This window comes from Mytilus trossulus, chromosome 2 (assembly GCF_036588685.1).
Source record: "Mytilus trossulus isolate FHL-02 chromosome 2, PNRI_Mtr1.1.1.hap1, whole genome shotgun sequence".
Lineage (NCBI taxonomy): Eukaryota > Metazoa > Mollusca > Bivalvia > Mytilida > Mytilidae > Mytilus > Mytilus trossulus.
In genome coordinates this window covers 36799792-36823885 of record NC_086374.1, presented here as the reverse complement: position 1 = coordinate 36823885, position 24094 = coordinate 36799792, and the positions used below count along the sequence as shown (strand labels likewise).

The window sequence follows — 24094 nt, the reverse complement described above, 5'->3', positions numbered from 1 at the left end:
AGTTTCAACTGATTTTAACAGTGAATCTTCAATGTCGTGACTTGCATGGAGACCAGTTGAAATGTTCATATGCTGACGGGAGAGATTATCAACGTCAAATGGATTTGTCATATTTTCTGTTATATAAACAGTTAGATCGTCTAGAAATGTTTTATCCCTTTTCATTGCAGCTGGTTTCGCTTCATCGTGACATTGGTCACCAACCTGGACAAGACACGCACGTGCTCTCATTGCCGATGTTATCTGACTAAGCACATGGCTTGTAAGATTCCATCTTATCAATGAAGCCTTCCTCTTTGTTAAACCAACAATGCCTCTAACAACCTTAACACATCATCATGTCTTTGTCTTAAGCTAACAGCATTCATTAAGGTTGTGAAACCTCTATTAGTTGTCATACTAAGAGTCTCTTGTGTGATATTTTGACATATTATACAGCATTGCTAATTATGGACATGCGGCAGCGCTTCATTGGAAGTGGCGCACATTTCACAGGACTTGGACACTCATCAATGATGAGTAATTATAATAATATTCAAGAATATACTATTATACAAAATGCAGTCTGCTGCTTACATAGCACATGCTAATATCATTAGTAATGGTTAAAGTGGTCTTTTGGTAACACATATACCAATATTTATCTAGTAATATGTTGAAACACGACTTGTGTTTTGGAAACTCAAGTGTTACCTATGAATATTAGATACTAGATTAGCGTCTGGGATAAACACGATACAGATCCGGAATACCGTTTAATAATGCAGATTTTAGAAAAGTCGTTATCCATCATTGAGCTTCGATGTGTGTCGCAATCTTTTCAGGGTATATGGAATTTATAAAAACAAAACATATAAGAGTTTTAATAAGTCATTGACACTGACAATCTAAAAAAATATGGTATTTTTTTTACATTTTAGGGTTGGTCTTACATATGCCTCAGAATCAACTAATTTTTCATAAAATCTTTTTTTTATTGGATTCCATGTCTTTTTAGAATGTATTCCAAGCTATCTTAGATGAAAACGAATAATATATTTACAAAAATGCCGATATATGCAATGTTAAGTATCACCGTATAATCCAAAGTAATTCGACATGTCTGTGTTCTCGTGAGATTTGCAAGAAACGTGACCATAGGGAACTTTGATGACCACCCAAATTGTATGCTCTAGAAGTTTTTCTTTCGATTGATACCAAAATTAGCTGTGTGTTCGATAGGTGCATTAAAAACCTTAACGAGAGGCTTTTTCTCAAATCGGCGCTCGCCTATTTATAAGACGGTCTGCAGTATAATAATTACTAATTCAACAATATCTATACATGGAAATTTTAATAAATATCAAAAAGTTAGCACCAATTAGCCTGATGAGCCATGTTTATCAAGTTATTACATTGTTCAAGGGTTTTACTATCACCATTTTACATTATAAAATAGTTCATGAGCTAATACCACTTGACCTGAAGAGCTAGTTCATGAGTTATCACATTTTACCAAATGAAATGGTTCACAAATTAAAACCATGTTACCTAATGAGTTCATCACAATTTTCACTACATGTAAAAGAATGATTCATGATTTAAAATAAATTTGCCTAATGACCTAATTCAAGAGTTTATACAACTATATTTGATGAGCTAGTTCATGAGTTATCACTATTTTACATAGCGAAATGGTTCATGAGTTTTATCATTTTACCTGATGAGCTAGTTCATGAGTTACTATCACTTTACCTGATGAGCAAGCTCATGAGTTACAATCATTTTACCGGATGAGCTAGTTCAGGAGTTTTTACCACTTGACCTGATGACCTAGTTCAAGATTCTATACAACTATAGTTGATGAGATAGTTCATGAGTTATGACCATTTTACCTACTGAAATGGTTCATGAGTTAACATCCCTTTACCTGATGAGCTAGTATATGAGTTTTTACCACATTACCTGATGAGCTAGTTCATGAGTTATCACCACTTTACCTGATGAGATGGTTCATGAGTTAACACCACATTACCTGATGAGCTAGTTCATGAGTTATCACCACTTTACCTGATGAGATAGTTCATGAGTTAACACCACATTACCTGATGAGCTAGTTCATGAGTTATCACTACTTTACCCAATGAGATGGTTCATGAGTTAACATCACCTTACCTGATGAGCTAGTTCATGAGTTATCACCACTACTACTCTTTGTTTGTTGCTGGCCGAGGATACATCTGGATCAAACAACATGGCTGTCTCCCTGTATGTGACCAGCCCCCAGTTTTCCATAGCTCCGGCAGCAAAATCAGGAATAGCTATCATATCTTAAATCAAATATATGTTTTGCTAAGATTTTTTATGATGAAATTATTTTACAGCTTGGATACCCATTTTCATGGAAATACAATAAGAATCTAAAATGAATGATTCATATTTTTCTTGATTTTTTACCTAGATTTTACAGCAGTCCTTATCTACAAAACTTTTAATTCAACATGCAGTTATCCTTAATCAATGAGATTGTAATCACACAACCGTTTAGGTTGCATTCATATATTAGTGGTTATAGCTATCAAACCAATCCCTTTAGGTTATTGATTGCATTCAATACCCTAAAAACTTGACCTAAATTTCAAATTCAATGAAGTTTCATAAAATATTATTGATGGCTTAATAGTAAAATTAAAATTTGGTTTCCTTATTTCATGTAAGCATAAGATTTGGGACAATCCAATTTTCTAAAATAACATAAGCAAGATCTGTCTTTTTTTCTATACTTTGTTTCAAAATCTAACCTTGTTTTTGTATTGGAAATGGAACTCCAAAGAAATCTTCATAGAGAGTTAAGGTGTCAGCTCCTGTTTTTAATGCTAATTCAGTCTGGTTCAAAGTTTCTGGTGTAGACCATGCTCTATACTGAAATCAATACAAAATATTATTTGCTGCTATTGGTGTAGACTATGCTATCTAATTTCAGAGAAAAAAAAATCAAATTTAGATTCAATATTTTATTATAGTTTCACCGCAAACAAACATAAAATGAGATTCACATATATAAACAAAAAACATTAAAACATTTGAATTGTGTACACCAATCTAAAAGGATTTATGAAAGACTTTTAAGACACAATATATATGGTACAGTGAATTTGTATAATCAGTGATTCATACCTGTCAACTGACCCGTATTCTGCGGTTGTGACCTGAGATTTTCACAATTCTAAGGGATTACCCGGGACACCCGCCGGGTCATTGAAATAACCTGGGAATTCCAAAAATGACCCGATTTTACTCGTCTTTCTTAGCCTTGAGATTGATTTCTTAAGTAATATTCCTTTGAAATACCGGCAAATTCGTAATTCTTCCATGAACAGGAAGTTCATCTAGCTATGTAATCTGTCAAATTAAGTGACCCATTAAGTGCATGGCTTCACTTGACAGCTTTGGTGTCAAACACACTGTTAATTAACACCAATTACCTTAGCTTTAGGTCGTAAGTGAATTGCACTATTTACATATTTCAACTAGAGTTATTTCCCCTTATTTGTCACCATTCAAAATTATTCCTTATATTTACGTTTTAAGGGTGAAAAAGATTAAATCATAAAAATATGAAATTCAAATACATATTGAAAAATAATTTTTCCTTATTTTTATACCTTTATACAATTTAAAAAAAAAATTTTTTTTTTTACATTTATACTTCCTTTAACTGTATTACAATATTTTATCATAGTCTTATTTCCTTGTAAAGAAACAGATGGGGTGTGTAATGGCAACATAGCCAATAGTCTCAAACACTTTAAAATTACATTACAGGTCATGACCTGCATTTTCATCGTCACAGGTTGACAGGTATGGTGATTATGTAGAATCCCTGAAATTTTCAGTGATTATGTAAAATCACTAGCTTGTTTAGGGAATATATTTAATCACTAAAATTTTCAAGGATTATGTATAATCACTAGAAAAAATGTCCGTGATTATACATAATAACTAAAATGAAACTGAAACACAATATATTAAAATAATATGCTTCACATCTGTTTTTATCACAATACCCACATTTAAAAAAACCTTTTTCCTTCACATATCGAATCAGATTTTACGACACGCCTAAGAGAAATAAAGTGTTTAGTAAAAACATCTAAAAGGTTCCCTCCAAAAAAGAGTCTTTCTGCACCTGTTTATTTTGACTGACCACTAGGTGTATTATTCACAATTTAGTTTACTGTATGCACTGATCATTTTTTTTTTATTAATTGATGGCTTTTGAATAACATGTCAACTTGATCTGATGCAAGGAACTCTGTACCAATCCCTAATCAAACATATAAATATGAAGCTATCATTTTACAATGCCCTCTTTATCATGATTATATAAACTTACTTTTATACCATTTTTAGTTGTAGTTTGTGTATATTTGAAATCACATACAATAATGGCGAGTAGATAAGTAGACATGTTTGGTGACAAGGCATATTCATCTGCTACAAACCCATCTGCACTGTAAATGACAATAAATTAAGATTATTAGATCATATGCTCTGGCACTTTTAAAATTCACTTAGTCAGCCTCATACAGTTATTTGAGAACTTCTCCATGTTTGGTGTAAAAAAAAATGGCCTGCCTCGCATGGCAATTGGTTTTAAACAAAAATAGAAATTTAAACTTTACAAAGCAAAGAGAACCTAAAAGAAAATAAATTAATATATTTATAGCTGATATTCTATTATTTAAACATCTGTCACAATTATATACAAAAGGGGATAGGGTATGCATGAAGGAAATAGCAACTTAACAACAGTTTTAAATCAGAAGCAACATCTTTAGAACTATCAATATTAAGTTTGGAAACATAATTCAAGAACCTTTGACTTGTAGCTGCTGCAAAAATGTGACAAAAAACTTGTATAAATAAAATGGAAGAACATGTATGCAGGACAGGAAAAAGATAAATTACAGATCCCTTAATGTGTCTCTTAGCATGCAATCAGTTAACAGAAAGAAAATACTTTACACCCTGGGAGTGTGGCACTTGGTATAGATAAGAGGCGAACGAATATTCAAATTCATAATTTGATAACAAATGGGACAATGCCACTGCAAAAATACAACTAAAGCACAAATCCCAACACTGTCTTGAGAAACATGCAACCCACTAAAATGGTGGTGCTCACAAGAGAATATGCAGCTTGGTACCAAATACCAGAAGCTTTGATATGTAGTTCAACTGTAGTTCTGAGTCAACAATATCAGAATTAATAGGTTCATATTATGTTTTCTTCACATGCATCTTACCTTGGAACACCTGTTTTCTCCTGTGGCATATTACTCAAGCTTACTCTGTCTGGTTTCCTTAATAAAGTCACCCTGAACTGGGCCTTAAGTTCAGGCTCATCAAAACAAGGAAAAGCTCTCCTGGCATCTGTTGCTTCAAACTGTGTGGTGGCCAGATATCTGAAATAACAAAATACAGAATATTAATTCACAAAAATAGTGTACAACTTTTTTTTTAAGCTGATACTGGAATTAATGTTTCTGGTTTGGGCAAAACAAATACACCTTATCACTATTTATCAGCCTTTACTTGACATCGCACAGGTTCCAGTAAAATTTCGATAACACATTAGAAAATTTTTGACGCCACAATGGAAAAGTGATTGTTGTATGACGTCAAAAGCTCAACTGGGGCAGATTTCCAAATAGTGATAAGGTGTATTAGTTTTCTTGAAAATATACCGGGCAAGTATTTTTACCTTAAAACATATCTATAAATCTGAAAGGATTTGTTGATATCTATTGTTTCTCATACCTTAGTGTTAAGCTTAATAGTGTTAATGCATTACTGATCATTACTATCAGACCTGCCAACTTTTGAAAATCTCCATGGGGGATTTAGCGCGCGACAAGATTTTTAAGGGTTACAATTTTAGCGACTTTTCTGTGAGCATTGTTTTTTACTCCTTAAATAGTCTAAGTTCTCTTCTTTTTTCTTTTGGAATACTAATAATGAGCTTGTAGGCCTTGATTTCTTTTATTTGTATGATTCTTGTACTATTAAATTATAAAATTGACAAAATAACTGAGAAAATGGCATTAAAAATAAAGGATTCAAAGTAGAGACCCCCCATTTTCCCCCCTCCAATGACCTTCTCATCTATGAACCTTGACTCAAAACACCTAAACCTACATGTCCTAAAGTAAGAAGGATGAAGGCAGATTTTGATTTAGTCAGGATTACTTGTCAGTATCAATGAGAAAATAGATAAAATTTGAGTTATCTTTCTTTGTATTCAGAGGTGCTTTTACCGGCGGATGCTTATACAGTAACTCAGTAGAAGTGTATACGACTTCTAAAATAAAACAGATTTCAAGATAAACGATGTTTTCTTGAGAGTTCATTACAGTTCTCATCTTTCAATTAATTATGATTTTGCTGTGGAACTACGGCAAATGTTGCAAATTGTGCTTGTATGATAAATTGATTAAAATTGAAAGGCTTGTTTGATCAAATTGATAATTTTGAGGACTGTTACGACCCATTAGGTAATCTGATTACATACAACCACTAATTATGACACCTGTTGTTACTGTTGATTAGCGTAGGGTCATTAACTTGTCATAATATGTCCCCAGGTAAAATGAATGAATTTTTAAAATTGATCAGAAAAACTTTAAAATCGGTAAACAATAATTTTTTCGGGTATATTTCTTGAAAATCGGGATTTTGACTAATTTTACGATCCCGATATCGGGATTCGGGTTGAGGGGTAAAAATCGGGATGATACCGCGAAAATCGGGATAGTTGGCAGGTCTGTACTATCTTATTTGTTTTTTTCATAAATTCAGTTTTACATTATTTGATTTTCCAGATAAAGAATCCAGAAAAACAAAATTTAATTTCTACCAATACATAATTTCTTGACTATATCTGTCTTCTGGTTCTATGTTACTGTAAACATCCTTATCTTAAAATATTTTACTAGCAAGTACCATAATGAAAAACTCTACCCAAGGACTAGTGAGATTTTATTGGTATTATTTTCTAACTGAAGATAACTTACACAGTCTGGTCACCTCTCTTGTATGAACTGAGATAAAGTCCAGCAAGAACTTCATTAGACAGGGGACTAGTGAAGGACATCTCTATGACGTATGTTTTCCCAGGTTGTAAATTTGCATCTACATTAACAATGAGGAACTGTCGATCTTTGTCTTCTGCTAGATTAACCACTGCTGGCAATGTCCCAACATGATCTGAACTGCTGATTGTCACGGTGGATTCATTAATTGTTAAATCCACAGAATGGAGTGTTATATTATTGGTATTTTCAGTACACTCCATTTCTATCCTTACACTTCCTGTGGTGGAGAATGTGGATGGGTCAGATCCATAAAAATCTGGTTTCAGTGTCAAATTATATATTTTTGGTATTAAAGATCTTGGTAGTCTTACGTTATCAACTTTGTTGGGTGTTGGACGTACACTTAGCCATTGCTTGATGTCATCATAATTGTTTTTCATCCATCTGATGTTTGACTCTGTGTTTTCAATAGCTTGTTCAAATGCCCTCGCTCCAGGACCTAAGTCTGATTCTGAGGCTAAAAAGTCTTTTAACTGAAAAAAAAACAAAATTATAAATCTAAAGGTTTTTTTTTTTTTTATCAAATAACAAATTAGATTAGTACTTTACAGAAAATATATCAAAATGTTACTACCATGAAATCAGTGTTAGATGCAATAAAAATACTCTTTTTTTTTTGAATTTTTTTATTATAAAGCAAATATTTTTTGAATTTTAAAGCAAATATTTTTTCTGAATTTTTAAGCATACATTTTTTGTATTTTTTAAGCAAATATTTATAACTTATTTTTATTTATACGGGTTCAATGTCTCCTTTATTTTACCATGCCCATTTATTTTACATTTGATTGTTGATCAGTTAACTTAATGGTATAGTTTTATATGCCATTTATTTTAGATATGTTTGTATTTTTAAGATCTCATAACATGGGCTTTCATATTTTATTGTTAATATGAATATGTTGTAAAGCGCTTAGAGTAATTCGTGATATTATATAATGCGCTGTTGTAAATACTGTATAATAATAAATAATAAAAATACAAAATTAGTAAGAAATTACGCAATATCCAGCTGGTGTAGTTCATAACCAGTATCAATTGCCTTGCTTATTGCTTCAACAAACTTTGTAAAAGATTTAAGTCAGTAATATAATAAAACAAACCTGGTCTAGTTCATAGTCAGTGTTAAATGCCTTGGTTATTGCTTGCACTAACCTAGTAAAAACACCAAATCCTCCTGCATACCTGAAAACATACAAAACATCATATTAAAACAACAACAAAATGAACTGTTAGTACATCAATGATTTTTGTCTGGCATATACTGAAAAAATTGTACTTAACTGTCCAAATTAATTGATATCATATTTGACTTTTCTATTTGTAATAAAAATAGGTCTTTGAGGGTAACAGTAGTTATGAAATAAGGTAAAAAGATAGAAATGCCTTTACATGTCTTGTTTTTTTTTATTTGTTAGGTTATTCTCTCATTGACACATATATACAACACATCTCCTTTTATTCATACTGTGGATTCATTATCATCCGTTGGATACCAAATTTTGTGGATATTGTGGGTACAGTTGAACAACGAATTAAAATGTTCAATGAAATGCAAATTTTCATTGGGTTTTGCATGCAGAGATTGGCAAAACCATAAAATCAAATATCCACAAAGTTTTCATCAATCCATGAAATTTGATACCAACGAAAATATATGAATCCACAGTAGTTTAGTTTTGAAAAGTTGAACATAGAAGAGTATGTATCCTCTTGATAATACCAAAGATACATCAATCTTGTTCAACATACACCTTATAAAGTCTTCCTTACATCACTATTAAATAAATTTGAAATACTAAAATGTATCTGGTGGAATCGTATTACCTATGAAAATGTCATTGCTCCTCAAACTTACGTATCTCTAATGAAATCCCAGTTTTGATAGAAGAATTCCTTAGCCAGATATCTTCCAACTGAATTATCTGCCACTTGCATTATAACATAAGGAGCATCCTGCTTTCTGATCTCATTAGGATCAGAGGTCATCTCTAATAATCTGAAAGGAAGTCAAACCCTGGTACATAGAAAACTTTAAACATGAATTACTTATCTTCTGTACAAAACTTGTTAAAAATGAGTACATAAGTAGCACATGTGAATCACATATCGTCGCTGGGCTTCTAAAATGTTGTAAATTACAAATTTTTCAAGAAAAAAATATCTCACAAACAGGCTTTTAAAATTTTGGCAAAATGAATGCTTCCAAAATTTTGTATGTGAATTTGAACATTTTTGTAAATAGCAGTGAAATAAAAACTTTGACATTTCTGTATAATCCAACAACTTAAAATTATTTTCACAGAAATAAAGAATTGTAAAATTATTTTTTTTCTAAAGACTTTCTACGACAATTTTCAAGTTTTCATACAACATGTTGGAAACAAACTTTACAAACAACTGACATTGGCAATTTTGTAATATGTCTTATTTCACACATTTTGATTGGTCTAACTGTATGCTATTCTGTAATACCAAAGATTTCCTCCCGCCCAGACCATTGGTGTCAAAAATAATTTTTCAGCCAAAAAAGTCATATACAACATTTTAGAAGCCCAGGGACGATATGCTGTTGCTTATATGTGCAGTTTTGTAGTTCATTTGTGCCCAAGAAAACTAACTTAGTGCTCATATGAGCTTTTATCACAGAAAATTTGGACTGACACTATAGAATTATGATAGGGACAGAAATTGTTCTTTGCAACAGGCAAAATACAGCTTAAATTACTGGTTTGTTTAACATTAAACATTATTTTTCAAACTGTATGTAACATTAATGCTTACTATCTTGCACACTTTAATAGACAACTTTTAGCATTTGCTTAACTGCTACACAAAAGTACATGCTATCACAAATGTACACACTGGTCAGCCTTTGTATGATGGCCAGTTTTACTTGAAACAGACACATTTCATTTTTACCCTAGATGTATTAATTTAAGGTAAGGTTTGCATAAAACCTGGATTTTTTTCTCAGTGGTATTATATCAATATTATACATCATTTTGTTCAGGAAGGACTACCCAATCATTTAAAGAAAAAAAATCGAAAATCGCCTGTCCCGTTTTTTCTGGTGAAAAGCTCAAAATTCCGATTTTTTACAATTTTTAGGGAAAATTCTATTTAAAATCTTCTGAAATAATAATGTATGCGAGTGACTATTAAAAAATAAAACTAAATAAAACATGCATAAATAATTGTGGTCCATTCATTAATAATAAATTTTAATTAAAGATATCATTGAAAAATTCTTAAAAACAAGAATTTTGTATTTTTGGGTTTAAAAAATCCCGTTGCCATGGCAACAAAAAGCCAAAAATATCTCTTTTCCGGGTCCACCGTTTTTGTAAAAAACTGCGATCTTAAGGAATTAACTATTTTCATTATAATGAGGTAATAAAATTGGTATGTCCCCGAACTCGTTTTTACGGAAATGGCCGTTATATGTGTATATCTTGTCATTTCTGTAAAACACAAACAAATTTTTTTTGTTGCTCTGCAAAGAACAAAGTGATCTTTAATAACATCTTTTTAAAAAGAATCATTTTGTCTTGTAACACTTTGGGATTGACCATAATCAATGAGAGAAAACAGTGATTAACTTAGAAATGACATCAAAAGAAGGATAAACAACTTATTTCAAATAGTTTGGGGGTGGGGGGGATACAAGTTGCTGCAAGTTTTGTTAATTTGACATCGATTTTACATATATCCATATCGGTTAATCAATGTTCCTAAATTAAGTTACGAGGAGTCAGTGAACTAACTTTGTGAATTAAGTTATTTTTTTTATCCTACATTAAACTTTTGATGTGGTCTCTTACTTTTTATGCCCACAACTATCAGTCGAAAGGGGAGGTGTCATACTTGTGCATTACTTCATGTACAAGACTCTGATTTTGAAGGAAACACTTAATATATACTTTCCGTACTTCCGTTAGTTTTCTCGTTTGAATTGTTTTACATTGTCTTATCGGGGCTATTTATAGCTACTGTGCGGTATGAGCTTTGCTCATTGTTGAAGGCCGTACGGTTACCTATAGTTGTTTATGTCTCATTGGCAATCATACCACATCTTCTTTTTTATATTCAAACAGTAATATTTTAAATCTTAGAAAAGCATTCAAATTGCCATTAAAGTAATGAAAATTGCTTCATTGCACAATGTTTGGTAAATTGTTTGTTTGCAGCAATTGGATGAAACGTTAGAGCTTGGAATAAATGGATAATGTGTCCATGGGACACTGATGATGCCCCCTCTTACATAAACATGAAACATAAAGCATTCCGTATAAATTTTATACCATTTGGTAAAAGCAAACTAAAGTTGGAGAACAGAAACGAAAAATTCAGAAAACGACCTCATGAAGTAACTCCGAGCGTCGTCACTACTTTATTATGATCTCTTATATACGGAGAAAGACTAAAAAACTAACAATTTCCCGAATTTTATAGTGAGTCCGTGCATGTGTAGACACATATTACTATCCTTGTTTTAGATAAATTGATTCAAAGTTGACTGATATGCATAGAAGTTTTTTTTATTAGAGTTTGTAAAATGTCCAGTGGCAAATACTTCAGGCATGTTCAGGACGACACAATACAATAGTTGTGTCTTAATGCATCCATAAAAAAATATTATTAGAACACTCCGTCAGTTGTAAAAGTCATTGATAAAAATAAAATACATTTCGAATGATGTAAACGTGTGGGTTGTGTGCGTATTTGAGGAAAAGACCAAGTTCAACATTCTGTCATTCGTAAAAATTATGCAATAAAAATATCTGAAAATTTATATATTAATCCTCTATAAGTAAAACACATGGTGCATTATGTAAATTTATTAACTAAATTGACTAAAAGTGTCATAAAAATGTGCCATTTTTCATTCAAGCCTGGGTTTCTATAATTTGTATTCATGCTATATAAAAATCGGAAACGGTGTGCATCAGACTTACAAATTCAATAAAAAGACAGCTTAACAGTCAGTGAAAAAGTTATCGGCGTTCTTGAAGCAGAATAAACAACACTTCTATCTTGTGAAAGGACAAGACGGGGACAAGCCATAAAAACACAATATATTAAACCGATTTCTATTGAAATCATCTTTCCATACATTAGGTTTTTTTTTGGTTTTATGACGGGAGACAAGAGAAAGGGGACGGGAGAATGGAGAAGGGTATCCCTTGTCCGACCATTCATAAATCTAGAACTGTAAAGGTGACGACATCAAAATTCAAATCTATTCTGTGGTTTTTGTGGCAAAAAGCATTGTGCATAAGTTTTATATATCAGTTGGTTGAGGAAGACTTAAGTTAGAGTATGGAAACCAATTTTGTAAAAACGGACGTACACTATGATACATGTACGTACATTCGGATCAACGTACAAACAGACAAGGATATAACTTAATGACCCTTTGCTACGGCGGGGGCATAAAAATGTACATTTATGAAATAAAATAAAACTCCGCGAAACTTCATGAATTGTTTTTGCACAAAGACCGTTATGGCTGAACGTGACGTCATATAAATGAAAACTAACAAACTGACGGTCATAACGTTACTTGTATGATTCAAATTTTGATAAAATTTCATCAAAACGACAATTTTGAGGTAGGTGTTGTTTTATTTTCGATAATATTGTAGTTATCAAACATTGGTTAATCAAAGCAATTCAAAATGGCGGGTCCCTCCTTTTTTCAATTATTTGAATTCGAGTTATCTCTCTGTGTACGCAAACCTTACCTTAATACTCCTTTCAATTTATGATTATTACTGAAATATAATCACTAAACAATAGCGTAAAAATATTTTTTCTAGAATTTACTGAGCTATATAAGAGTGTTTGTGTTTCACAGAACAGCCATGTTTTGTGTTTATTACTCTCCATAAATGACATACTTGTTAATAATCCATGCTTCTTTGGTACATGACAGGGCAGACTGAAGAAGGGACTTTTCTGATACCACTGTGGCTGTTTTGTACTGATTGAAAACAAAATTCCATTCCTCTATGCCACCTTGAGCCACTCCAGTACAATAAACTGTGCCTTTAATGTTGGGATTTATCCTAAAATATTATATTTCATGAAATACCATATACATGTACATTTCTTTTAAACAAAGAAATTACAATCTCTCCATGCTATTTACTTTGCGATATGCTTTATTTCCCCTATACATATATACCTTTATGTTATATATAAGCTGTTTATTTTAAGCATTTTACAATGTAACATGGACTGTGGGGAAATATAAACACAAACAAAAATGTAATGTGGTTCAAGAGTTCATCATTTTCTGATTGTGAAAAAGCAATTACTTAAAGACATGCAAAAAGTAAATTTTCCAATATCAAAAGTGGCCAATTTACAAAAAGATGAACTTATAGAAGTAAGAACTGATTATCAAGTTGTCTGCATATTGATATTGTAAAAGATCAGATGGGAAGTAACAATATGAAGCTTTTTGGCTAGTGAACACAGTGAACGAGATAAAAAAAGCCTTCCTATTGTGTCCAGCAGCTGATATTTTACAATATCAATATGCAGTTTACCTGATAATCAGTTCTTACTTCTATAAGTTATGAAGGCCTGTTAACATATTTGACTTCACAAAGTCGTGAAATGCAATTTTATTCAGAGCTGAGCAGAGTGATAAAGACTGTGGGAGAACTGATAAGATACATATATTTGTCTGCTTCTATGGTCGGGTTGTTGTCTCTTTGATACATTCCCCATTTCCATTCTCAATTTTATATGTCACCATATATTTGGTTCTGGCTTTATGCAGACGTGAAATTATCTTAATGTTTCAATGTACTATGTATCCTTATTATGATTTTCTGAAGCAGTAACTCACACATTATTATCTGGATTGTTCATCCACTGATTGAACAATGTCTTGGCTTGTGAAACACAAGATTCTTCTCCATATGAACAGGCTGCTCCTACAAATGTTCTCACTGCATATCTGTATAAATAGATGAAGTGATATGGAAAACTACTAAATTTTAATACCTTCCATTCAAAATTATATTATTACCGTGGCAGTTATTTGGGATATTACTAAATGTTCTGTAACAAATCCGTATTCTTATATGACTACCTATTATCGTCAACCAGTATAATCGCAATATATATCTACCTTTAGTGCAAATGCAGTAATACAAAACAAAGGCTGTTCTGGGCTACAATCAACTTATTCATACTACCAAATATTCTCAATTTTCAACATCTAAAACCTCAAGTTTACATAGGCCAATACTCAGATACAATATATGTATCTCTATTCTACAGCAAAACAAACAAATAGTCCATTTCAATTTTCATGGTAAAATTTCATAAAACGAAAATTCCACGATACTATGATATTGTCTTGGCATGGCAACGTAACAAGATGAAGTCACAAGTATGTTTCAGTAAACAAAAAATCAAATGTAAATACTGGGCCTTTTAAAGCTTCTTGTAAAAATTAAAAATTCAAAGATGGATTTAAAATCACTAATTTACCGGAAATTAAAACAGAAATATTCTTGTGTTTGGAAATCTGAACTTTACAATGATAGACAAAATAAACAGCATGGAAATAAACTAAGAACTTACAGATTATTTAAAGAAAATATTTATATGGAAAAATACTTATTAATTTTAAATGAGGATGAAAGGCGACTGCTCACTAAGTTTAGAGTCAGTGCACATAAATTAGAAATTGAAAGAGGCAGATATGTGGGGCTTCAAGTGGAGGATAGAATATGTAAATTATGTAACACTGAAGTTGAAGATGAAATTCATTTTTTTCTTCAGTGTCCTGTTTTGGAAAATAAAAGATCTGAATATATAGATTACTTAAATAAGGTTAACAAAAACTTTAAAAGCCTCCCAAATAAATCAAAATTAATATGGTTAATGTCATCTGAGGATAATGTTATAATTAAAAAAGTAAGTTTATTATTGTGTACTTAATTCAAATAGAGAAAATCAATTCTAGATACAGTTTAGTCACCGGTAGTTTGTCCATCTATATTATATTGTAAAACTATATATATATATATATTCATCTTTTTTGCAGAAATTATTTGGGTGAAAAAGACTTGAATTTGTTTAATTGTTAAATAATCAATGTAATCAATATGTAATCACTTGTATGAAATTGAACTTAATTGTACTGCTCAAATTATTGGGCGTCATAATTGACAATAAAAAAAACTTTGAAACTTTGTAACTTTGTACGCCTCAGAACAAATAAAATTACATTGGAAGAAAATATATAAGTGAAAATGAGTTTTAAAAGAAAACAATCATAGAATAATATAATATTACTTATACTATCAAAATTGAGTAAAGGGAACAGCCAAAACAGTATTGAAGGTATAGGGCTTTCACAGTTAACAAAATTACCAAATGTGTCCTATTAGAATCAAAATAATTCATGGCAGCCATAGATTTGTTTTCATTTTACCATCGGTTGGGCATTTATATTCTTATTTTACCCTTTGCTTACGCTCAAGTGTAAAATAATCCAATATAAATGCCCAACCCATGGTTAAATGAAAACAAATCTACGGCTGGCATGAATTATTTTTTAATCATTGATGTTCTAAATTATATCAAAAGTAAAGCTACAGAAACGAAAATGTGGTTCTAGAAAAACAAGCTTTCTGATATGAAAATCAGATATAACATCACCATCAAAGGCACTTACATTTCCAAATGTGTCAGATTTGAGAATTCTAATTCATGTACATTAAATGGTGCTGAAACTTTGGTCTTCACAAAATTCTGAAACATACAAAATTCCTAAATTATTAAGGTATTTGTCAACCATTTCAAAATGTATTGAGTAAAGTATGCAGCATTTAAATAGTACATATTTCATGATTATAAAAATTAAAAGGAACCAATTTATTATATTTGCAATTGAGCTGTGATACATAATAATAATTGATTTATGGAAGATTTTCCTAAGTATTGGATAGATAACAGTTTTGTTACTTATGAGTGATAATTAAAGGGTAGATGCCAGAATCTTTTTGGCCTGCAAAACCAATAGTCTTACAATTGTAAACTTAAAAAAATAATTTTTCTCAAAAGAACACAAAATTACCTGGAAATCCCCAAATGTTTCCGTTTTAGACAACATGTCATCAACATATGCAAGTTCTCTTGTTGCAGCTGCCCAAGGGACATAATCCATCTCTTTCTCTAAATAGTTCAGTGTCTCTAAGGCAATTGTTACTGGCAGCTCTTCAGCCCTATAAATAAATTGCATTGTAAATATGTTTGACTTTAATTGATAAAGACCTCATTATTCATATTTCCTATTAATTTATAATCACATTTTTGTTTAGATTACATTCCTGCATAAATTTCTGAGCAATATCAATTGCATTAACAATTTTTAGATTTTTTTTTTTTATCCTTGATAATTAATAGTACAAACAAATGAGGGGGAGAGAGAATTCCATTAAGTAAAAAGTGTTAAAACATTCAAATGGAAAATAATAGTGCATAGGGATATGGAAAATGCAATATTAGTTTATTTTTCTATAGTAAATTGTCAGAATTTGACAAACTAAATAAATAGAAAGTTAAAATTTCACTGTTATAATTCTAATGTAGCCAGAATTAATTGTTATTTACAAAGGTTAGAATTGAATGTCTTGAAGTATACCGACATTTTTAGTCTGGAGGCGTTTAAATTATAACAGAGGACTTATTTCTTTAACATTCACTTTTATTCTCAAAGATGAGAATCTGCACAAGATTAATCATGTAAATATATGGTCAAATTATACATATCTGTGTAAAATTCAAACTACAATATAACTTACTTTGCAAGATTCCAAGCATCATTTATAATTTGACCTCTGTTGACAACTGGAATTTTCTGAAAAATAGAGAAACTTTTTATATCTGACAAATAGATGTGTCAAAAAGTTGAAAATCTTCTATTTCAATATAAAAACACATGTGGACACAAACATGATGGTAGTCTCACATATCAAAAATCAGCTAAAACTTTGTGTGTAAGTTCCTTCTAGTCCTTTATAATACATTTTTAAACATGTGATATACCTTCAGTGTATGTATGAACTTGTGTAATGTAAACTATCATGTTGGTCTCTTGTGGACAGTTGTCTCATTGGCAATCATACCACATCTTCTTTTTTATATGTAATCTCGTTTCAGGTATGGTTGAGCTTCAGATACCTTTACTTTGTAATCTTCTTTCAGTGTATGTGTGACCTTGTTTCCTGTGTTATATGTGGCTAGTAGTGATCTAGTACAGTCATGTCTTATATAAACTATGTAACTTGTTTCAGTATAAGAGTGCATGCATGTTCATCATCATATGTACGTTGGGATCCCATTTTCAATATATTAAAATTCTATTTTATACATGTTTATACCTTGTGATCCAATTTCAGTGTTTGTACGAGTGCATTCCAGTTTGTTATATCATAGTTTACTCTATAGACACCATACTGTTGTAGATTCAATAAGTACCAACTGTTCTCTGAGGTAGGTATCTTCTGGTCAACTATTTCTGTTAAATTAATATTAGACTGTAACAATCTTGAATACTATAACAGTGGACCATATCTAGATAGATTACTTCATGGTGCAAGTGTATACTGAATATTTATGGATATTTTGAAAATTGAAATGATAAATCAATACAAAAACAAGGTGAGCATTGACAATGTTAGAAAGGTAACGGCTGAAAAGTTTTAAACAAGTGAAACTGCAAACGACTGCTCACTGATGATACCCCCACCACAAGTGGATAATATTAATAGTGTAAAAATATGCAAGTGTTCGGTAAACAGGAAGTTGTGGAGTGATGAATCTGAAAACGCATCACACAGTATAGCTGACTTATATAAATCCTGAAACCAAATTTCAGAAATCCTTTTATTGTAGTTCCTGAGAAAAATGTGATGAAAATTTTCAACTTGGCTTTCATGTGTAAAATCATACAAGTGTTCGGTAAACAGGAAGTTGTCAAGTGATCAATCTGAAAACACATCACACGGTATAGCTGACTTAGATAAACCCTGAAACCAAATTTCAGAAATCCTTGTATTGTAGTTCCTGAGTAAAATGCGACGAAAAATATTCATGGGACGGACGGACTGACTAACGGAAGGACAGACAGAGGTAAAACAGTATACCCCCCCTTTTTTTAAGCGGGGGTATAATTATAAAGAGAAAAAGATTTGAATGGTATGAAAGTGACCATTAGAGATGGGTGACCACTGAAACTAGGTAACCATTAAGACAGGTTTTACTGTATAACCATTTTTTATCAATCCTTAATAGAAATAGAAATCCTTAAGGAATATTAAAACTTTATGAAAGCTGTAACATAATGGTCTTGTCAAATTTTATAAGCTACATATGAACTAACCTTGTGATTGAGTAGTAAGCCATTTAACACTATCTCCAGGCTTATCAAAGTTCATTTCACTGCTGGTAGTATATGTGATGGGTATCTTCCATATGTAGCTGTAATTAAAATCTTAATATAAACATTTTTGTTCAATTTGAAGCATTATTTTTGTAATAAATATGGCCATTACAAAGTGATATGTAACATAAACGTCAAAAACTTTTACGATGTAAAAACACTTATCTGTATAATATGGCAGCCTATCACTGCCTATTTTTTTAAAGAACATGTCTTCTGCCCAAATATTTCGAAACATTTATGATCCTTACTCTGTAGAAGACTAATTAATAAATTAAATTGGTTGATAATGCAGCTTGTAAACCATATTTCTAATACTTGCTGTTAAAATACTTGCTTTCCTTTTTATGTTCATATAACTTACTTGAATGGAGACTGAAATTTTTCAGTTGTGTTCGAGTCTTTGTTAAAAAGAAATCTTTTCTGTTCCACCGTCAAACCAGTCTTTGCTCTCCTCACCATGACAACAGGATAGTTCATTTGCAGTATCCATGTATCCATAATATCCTTCACAGTATATGGGATAGTTTTCCCTTCCTCCTCAGCAACCTTATATAGATATTCATCTTATGTCACATCAATTTACAACAGAGACACGTTCTTAATGTGAGGATAGATATATATAGAATAAAAGGTAGTTGAGTTTTTGACTGACTATATCACGTGGAATATCTGGACGAGCCCGTTAGGGCGAGTTAAGATATTCAACATGATATAGTCAGTATCAAAAACGAAACTACCTATCATTCTGTTTATCGGTAATTATGACGTCACGCAATGATATGACTTCATGCAATGTATTTGCCTAATATTTTCAGTGATACAGCCAGTATGTTGATACTCGAAAATATTAGGCAGTAAGATCAAAGGGAAAATATACGAATTACCGATAAATATGTATAGTAATTGTTCTATTTGACTCTGACATGAAATATTGGAACACACACCAACTGTACTAAGGACACATTCTATATACCAATGCATGATTACATAATCTCATTTTCCAAAAGGGAGTTGCTGCTACAGTTTTGTTACTTGTCATTGTGTTTAATGAAAAAGTTGTAATCATACTAAGAAGTAGCTAGGTAAAATCCATAAATTATCGTTTAACATAAAAAAAGAAATTAAAATACAATTCACCAACTGCATAATACAATGTGTATTACTTTATTGTTTAGTGTCAAAATTACAATATATATATCTCTATTCTAATGCAAAATTAAAACTCATTCAAGTTTAGTCACTATTTCATTGCAAATTTTAATTGAAAAAAAAATGTGCAAAATGATATTATCTTCTTTAGCAAATTAACTAGGTGACGTCATAGATATGTTTCCAGTGTCAAACTCCAACCGCTGGACATTTTACTGCCTTTTTATCTGCCTCAGAATGCAATAACATTTTATAAAGAGAATATTACTAGGTGCAAAATGTGAGGTTTTTATTTTGCTCACTATTGGAGAAATCAAATATCAAAACATTCTAGAAATCAAAATTTAGGCTTCTAGAGTTACAGACAGGGAGATAAAGAAATTGATACTGATTGTCATCCAATCAAAAAAAATAGCATTAGAATTTCTAAATTACAAAATCTTGATGATACCCATTGCAAAAAAGTAATAGTAGACATTCTATGGAAGAATGAAAAACAAACCTTCTGTAAAGCATTCCATAAATCATCATGTACAGCACTTTGGTATTTCAATCCATTCAAGTATTTCTAAAAAAAAATCACTTAACTGATGCATTTACAGAAATCATTTTAAAATATATATTGAAGACGACTTAACATTGTAATTTATTAGTGTAGGGAAGTAATAAGCACTGAACATTGTAATATATAAGTGTAGGGAAGTATTAAGCACTGAATTTTTCCTTAACAGGAAAACCAACAGAACAAAAATAAAGGGCTGCGCTTTAGCGCTAAACAATTCACTTAAGTTTCATGGAAATTGGTGAAAGTGTTATTGAGTTATTGTCCGAAGTGTGGACCACGGACAGACAGAAGGACGGACAGACAACATTACCATAATACGTCCCATCTAAAAGACGGGCTTATAACAAATCTTAAAGAGTCACATTTGTTTTCATTCTCAGTAATGTGATGTCTATATCTGTGTTTAAGGAATTTCTTCCTTTTCTGGTTTAATAGTTAGTTAAACAGAAATTACTTGGAACCCCAAATTGTATTTAAATATTATGAATCTTAACAGGATAATAAAGACAACAACATAAATCTTGATAAAGACAAAAATGTTTTGACACAGTTGACACACTTTTTATATAATCAACAATTAAAGATTCTACTTGTCAATTACATTGCTGATCTTTATCATGACATTAAGTTTCTTTTCTGATTTTCTGTTTTCCTCCTGCATCTATATACTTACAATAAGCCCATGTCTAAATGTTTCCTCTCCAAGAACATATCTTATCATCCGTATCACTGATCCTCCCTATAATTAAAAGTACTGAATTTTAATCCTGTACCTAGTAAAAAACATTATCTTAATACAAGTAGTATCCCTTTGTCCCTTATTATATACTAAGAATGTTGCATTTTATTACTTTAGACTTTACGATTAACATTATATATAGTCATATATATACATCAACTCTACACATATTGAGAGTAGTTTCCAATTGTTCTCCCCCCAAAAAAATGAAATCTTCACAAGCAAGCCAAATCTCCATTTAAAAAAAAAAAGAAAAATCTTATTCTCCCCTGTCACCAGTATTTTACATTGGTTTAAGTTTATAAAAATCACAAGTCAAGTTGGTTTAGGTAATTCATTCACTAATGATTGTAGGGTTATTTATAAACATCGAAATTTAACTGCAAAAAAAAATTATGAAAATAAGTTCTTCAATTTCCCCACTTTTTCTACAGCTGGAAAGATTTGGCTCTTAGAAAATTGTAAAGCATGATGTTATTCCTAGAAATACTGCTAACTAAGCTTTGTGAAGACCTCACTCTGTACAACATTGAAATCTTTTTCACGCAGTGATACTTCGATTTTATTGAATCTTAACCCTTACCATGCAGTGACCATCATATGACAGGCTTACCCAAACCACCGTTATTTAGCACCAATGGGTCTCCATACTTTATGATACTTGTTTCAAAAATAATGCATGTTCCCTCAACCTGAGGATACCAATTGTCATTTTTCATATGTTTCAGGTGCATTTTGAGCTCAAATATCAACTTAGAAAATTGATATTGAATAAAACTGTTTTTTTCAGGAGGGGTGGGCTTCCCTTGGGTGTCTTACACAGGAAGTTCAGAGGCCTGAACCTTCCAAAAAATAGTGTAAACCCGAACTTAGAACTGTTGTGGTTAAGTGTTTCCTGGGGTCCATTCTACTTGCAGGCTGCAGCTGAAAACCCATTACAGCATCCCTTGGTCTTCACGATCAAAAACTAGGATCAAATTCGTCATAATTGACACTTTTTGCACCTGATGACCTACTTTGGGGTAAATTCACTCTATATAGTCGTACCTTGCTGTAAGATATTTTATCAAATATTACATGGATCTGGTTGACAATTTCTATATAGACATACCTAGATTTTTATATTATGAGACATAAATTACTGTAAGATATATTATCAAATATTTCATTGATCAAGCTGACATTGCCAAATAAGACATACCTTACTGTAATATTTTATCAAATATTTCCTGGATCTACAACACTTTCTATTAGACATACCTTACTGTAAGATATTTTATCAAATATTTCATTGATCTGGTCAGGATTTTCTACAGGAACATAAATTGGATGTGAAGATTTTACACTATCAAACTCAAAAGCATCATACATGTCACTGATTGGGAAAAGGTCAAACTGTAAAATAAATAATCAATAAAAGCACTAACAATATAAGTAAAGAAAATTACAAATGTCTACCAACAACTGACAAAAACTTAACTCAGAAATACATGAAATAAAAATAACTAGCAAGTTTTGTTTTTTGGTTGGTTCATATCAGTAACAAAGTGAGGGTCCTCTACTAAGTAGAACAAACAACTATGGAATATTTTAACTTTATTAAGGTGTATAAAATATATTTTGATACCAGTTGTGACTTATAGGAAAACCAGTTTAATTCTGGTAACTTTATCTTTAGATCTACCTAAGTTCAAGGCATATGAAACGAGTGACTTGTGAAAATTAATGGTCATCCAATTCTTGAACCAATGCATGCATGTATATGTCGTGTACAAGTTGCGATTTTGTACAGGTTATAACATGTACAAAAATATTGTACATGTTATAACTTGAATAATGCAAAAATACAAGTTATAACATGTACAAAAGTACCTCATACATGTTATAACCTGTACAAAATTTTGCTTTAAAATGGTTTTAACTTGTACAAAATCTAAAAATAAGGATATTTTTCTATTATCCCAACAGATGATATTGACCTCAATAACATTTTCATAACTTTTTTATTATTCCTTCAAGTTAGTGTGTTTTGTCCTTTTTTGATACAGTTAATGTCCAGGGGTCTGTATTACGAAGCACTCCCGGTAAGACCTGTCCTAAGATACATATCTTAGGACATGTCTTATGATGACTATCTATGAACATGTCTGTATTTGATGAACTATAATTGTGAGTGTCCACTTTGAAGGCAATAGTAAAATACTTTCATTCTAATTGACACTAAAAGACAGAGGAGGATATCCAGGATAGATGTGTCTACAAAAAAATTGGGAATTGAATTCGGGTATGTGTCTAACGACAACAACCCGCCAATGGAGCAGACAACATCCAAAGGCTACAAATAAATGCTTTCAAAGTAGAGGATAATATAAAATTAAAACATCAAAATGACGTTCGCCTCATGCAATGATCTTATAGTTTATAAACAAAAAGTGAGTTATAAATTTACATAAGTCATGCTGAAGGCCAAAAATGTTAAAGAGTAGATCCAAAGATATTGATAATGAAGGGCGGTCCAATGAAAACTATTTCAGCTCTCTCTCTCTTGCTTTTTATAGTAAGCATATAAGACATTGTTTTTGTCTTTGCATGCTATAAAATTGAGATGGAGGAGTATTTCCCAAAATTATTAAGAATCCTTCTCAAATTTTTTGGAAAAATTTAGTTACTAGTATCTAATGTAATTGTCATTGAGGGAATACAAGCTTTTAGTAAACAGTTTCACACTTATTTAAACCATAATGACTGCATTGAACATACAATTTTGCCAACATTATTCATGAAACATATATTTCTGATACTTTGTGATCATTGTCCTTTACAGAAAAAGACACGTTCTGGCCTATTTATTGTTGTTCTTTATGTATTTGTGAATTTAAATGTATATTTTACTTCTTTAAGATTTATTTTAAATTTTGTACAAGTTATAACAATTTTTAAGCAATATTTTGTACAGGTTATAACATGTATGAGGTACTTTTGTACATGTTGTAACTTGTATTTTTGCATCATACAAGTTATAATATGTA

At 31.2% G+C, this 24094-nt stretch overlaps 1 protein-coding gene across 1 annotated transcript in view; it reads right to left on the bottom strand.

Annotated features, from left to right (window-relative positions):
• LOC134707117 (uncharacterized) overlaps window positions 1-24094 on the bottom strand; it is a 102959-nt gene that overhangs the window by 55019 nt on the left and 23846 nt on the right. The window contains exons 8-25 of the mRNA XM_063566651.1: window positions 22326-22460; window positions 21000-21065; window positions 20264-20329; window positions 18974-19158; window positions 18550-18647; window positions 17549-17685; window positions 16970-17025; window positions 16243-16390; window positions 15841-15917; window positions 13999-14109; window positions 13040-13207; window positions 8995-9135; window positions 8240-8321; window positions 7056-7609; window positions 5289-5447; window positions 4376-4493; window positions 2781-2901; window positions 2155-2309 (exon numbers count right to left, since the gene is read on the bottom strand). Of these exons, the coding sequence (XP_063422721.1) occupies window positions 2155-2309; window positions 2781-2901; window positions 4376-4493; window positions 5289-5447; window positions 7056-7609; window positions 8240-8321; window positions 8995-9135; window positions 13040-13207; window positions 13999-14109; window positions 15841-15917; window positions 16243-16390; window positions 16970-17025; window positions 17549-17685; window positions 18550-18647; window positions 18974-19158; window positions 20264-20329; window positions 21000-21065; window positions 22326-22460 (2577 nt within the window). The remainder of the gene's footprint in view (window positions 1-2154; window positions 2310-2780; window positions 2902-4375; window positions 4494-5288; window positions 5448-7055; window positions 7610-8239; window positions 8322-8994; window positions 9136-13039; window positions 13208-13998; window positions 14110-15840; window positions 15918-16242; window positions 16391-16969; window positions 17026-17548; window positions 17686-18549; window positions 18648-18973; window positions 19159-20263; window positions 20330-20999; window positions 21066-22325; window positions 22461-24094) is intronic.